The 2662-nt window shown below is 62.5% G+C and overlaps 1 protein-coding gene across 1 annotated transcript; it reads left to right on the forward strand.

Moving 5' to 3' along the window:
- Window positions 1-4: 4 nt before the first annotated feature.
- On the forward strand, window positions 5-496 carry MYADML2 (myeloid associated differentiation marker like 2; the record flags this gene model as incomplete). The annotated part of the gene is made up of 1 exon (XM_004391176.1): window positions 5-496. A coding segment is annotated over one exon (492 nt), but the record flags the coding sequence as incomplete, so codon positions are not given.
- Window positions 497-2662: the final 2166 nt, after the last annotated feature.

The raw sequence follows: 2662 nt of genomic DNA on the forward strand, positions 1-2662 counted from the left end.
TACTGAAGTGGCCCTGACCCGTGCCCGGCCCGGCCAGGTGGCCAGCTACATGGCCACGGTGTCAGGGCTGCTCAAGATTGTCCAGGCCTTCGTGGCCTGCATCATCTTCGGGGCACTGGTCTACGACAGCCACTATGGGCGTTACGTGGCCACACAGTGGTGCGTGGCCGTCTACAGCCTCTGCTTCCTGGCCACAGTGATCGTGGTGGCCCTGAGCGTGATGGGCCACACGGGGGGCCTGGGCTGCCCCTTCGACCGCCTGGTGGTGGTGTACACCTTTGTGGCGGCGCTCCTGTACCTGAGTGCCGCCGTCATCTGGCCCGTCTTCTGCTTTGACCCCAAGTACGGCGAGCCCCGGCGGCCGGCGGACTGCCCTCGAGGCAGCTGCCCCTGGGACAGCCAGCTGGTGGTGACCATCTTCACCTACGTCAACCTGCTCCTCTACGCCATTGACCTGGCCTACTCCCAGAGGATCCGCTTCGTGCCTGCCCTGTAGCTGCAGCTGCCGCCTGGCCTGGAGGGGACAGGGTCCGGGCATCCAGAAGCCAGGACTCCCAGGGAGCAGGAGGAGGGGTAGTGAGGCCGGGCACACATGGCGGGCACCGCGGAGGCTGGGGAGAAGCTCCACACTGGGCAGGCCATGGCTGAGGCCCTCCCGGACTTCTGACACCGCCCAGTGGCTTGGCTCCAGGGGGGATGGAGGAGGGACAGATGGAGCAGGGGAGAGAGGGGCAGGAGGCTCTAAACAAGGAGACAAGGGAGGGGCACCAGGTGGCTCCCAGCCCTCTCTCCCTCCGTCTGTTTTTCTCCCTCCATCCCCTTCTCTCTTGCCTTCCGCTCTCTCTATTCTTTTCTCCCTCTGTCTCTCTCGCCCTCCATTTCTTTCTCTCCCCTCTCCGTCTCCCTCCCTCTCCCTTCTCCTCTGTTTCTCTCCCTCCCTCCTTTGCCCCTTTATCTCTCTCCCCCACCTCTCTTCCTTCTGCCCCCGCATCTTTAGCTGTCTGTACGCCTATCTGTCTCACTTCCTCTTTCCCCACCCCGCTTCTCTCTCTCTCTCCCCCTCCCTCGCCCCCCACTCTCTCTCTGTTCTGGCTCCCCCTGCGCTAGGGCTATTGCTCTGACACATGGGAACCTGGAAGCAGGTGCTGTTGTGACCCATTTTACAGATGGGGACACTGAGGCTAGAGGATTCAAAAGGCGGCCCAATGTGCTCATCAGGGTCTGGAGAGCACACTCAGGCTGGACAAGGGGACGGTTCCCAAAGGTTGGGGCGAGGGCCAGGAAAGGCAAGGAGGAGAGCCCACAGCCAGGCCCGTGGAGAGGCAGGACATGAGAGGAGAGCTCTACAGACAGATGGATAGGAGGATGCAGCCAGTGCAGAGAAGGTGCCAAGGCAGATCATGGCCTGCCTCACTTTCCTCTGTGTGCCCCAGGGCCACAGCAGTGGACCCGAGCAGCTGGCCTGGAGGGACCCGTGGTGACCCCAGTACCGCCGAGATCACAGCGAATCACACGCCGAGATCACACGATACCCACCTGGAAACTCTGGTGTATCCCGACAGCCACGGGCGGGCAACCCAAAGGAGGCTGGCCTAGTGGGCAGTGTTGCCATAGGGTGCGGCCCTGGCCAGGGCCAGAACTCAGGGCCCTGGGCAGCTCCCTGGTCCGCACGGGCTCCAGCCTCCTCTCATGTGTCCATCTACCCCTGACCACCAGGGCCACGGGGCTGTCATCCTCCACACTCCAGCCAGCTCCTCGTGCACAGAACCTGACTGGACCAGACCAGAGCAGGCCCCTAGCTACCCACAGTCCTGAGCCCGGCAGGCAGTGGTCACAGCAGCCTTCAGCCGACAGACTGGCCGCTCCAGGCCCTTGAGCAGGAAATAAATACCAACCTTGATTTGCACCTGGCCTGGCCCAGCCGTCTATCCTCAGGGGCTGTGGTCGGCAGCACCCCGGGGCCACCTCGCCGCAGTGTGCTCTGGGGGTTCCCTGGGCTCTGGGGGCAAGTGGAAGGCTGGAGGCTCCTCATCAAAGGATTCTTGAAGCCTCTGAGGAAGTGGCGAGAGTGTCTTCTCCCTCTCGTAGGAACAGGCCAGGGTGGCTCAGAGGGGTGTGCTGGGAGGAGAAGGGTTGGTTCAAGCTTGTGGCCCTCAGCACCCCACCTGCTGCCAGAGGCCTCCAGGGCCGATGCGGTCCTGATGGAGGGGTGCTGGCACCTCGCAGGTCGGAACCCCGGCAGCTTTAGGCAGTGCTCCAACCCAGGCCTGTGTGGGCACCACAAAGAATGTGAGGCCAGGAGGCCTATGTCTGCTGACAACAGAGGTCCACTTGGGTTGCTGGATCAACACCACCTGGCCTGCTGCCCTCTACTAGAAGTGGTAGGCATTCCTGGCAGGCAGCTGCTCGGTCTGCAGATGTCCTGGGACCTCCGCTGGCTGCAATGCAAGGCAGGGGGACATGGTACACATGACGAATCGGCCACCTCTTCCCGGCTCACTGGTCAGGCCTGGACAGGGTCTCGGGAGGGACCCTGGTTCCTCTCCTTCCTTTTTTTAGCCAAACTTCTAGAACAAGGTATTGGTCACCAATTCCCCAGTCTCCTCCTGGTCCAGCCAACTTCTGCCCCAGCTCCCCTCCACCCTAAACTTCAAAGGTCCCA

This window comes from Trichechus manatus, unplaced genomic scaffold (assembly GCF_000243295.1).
Source record: "Trichechus manatus latirostris isolate Lorelei unplaced genomic scaffold, TriManLat1.0 scaffold02434, whole genome shotgun sequence".
NCBI classification, from domain to species: domain Eukaryota; kingdom Metazoa; phylum Chordata; class Mammalia; order Sirenia; family Trichechidae; genus Trichechus; species Trichechus manatus.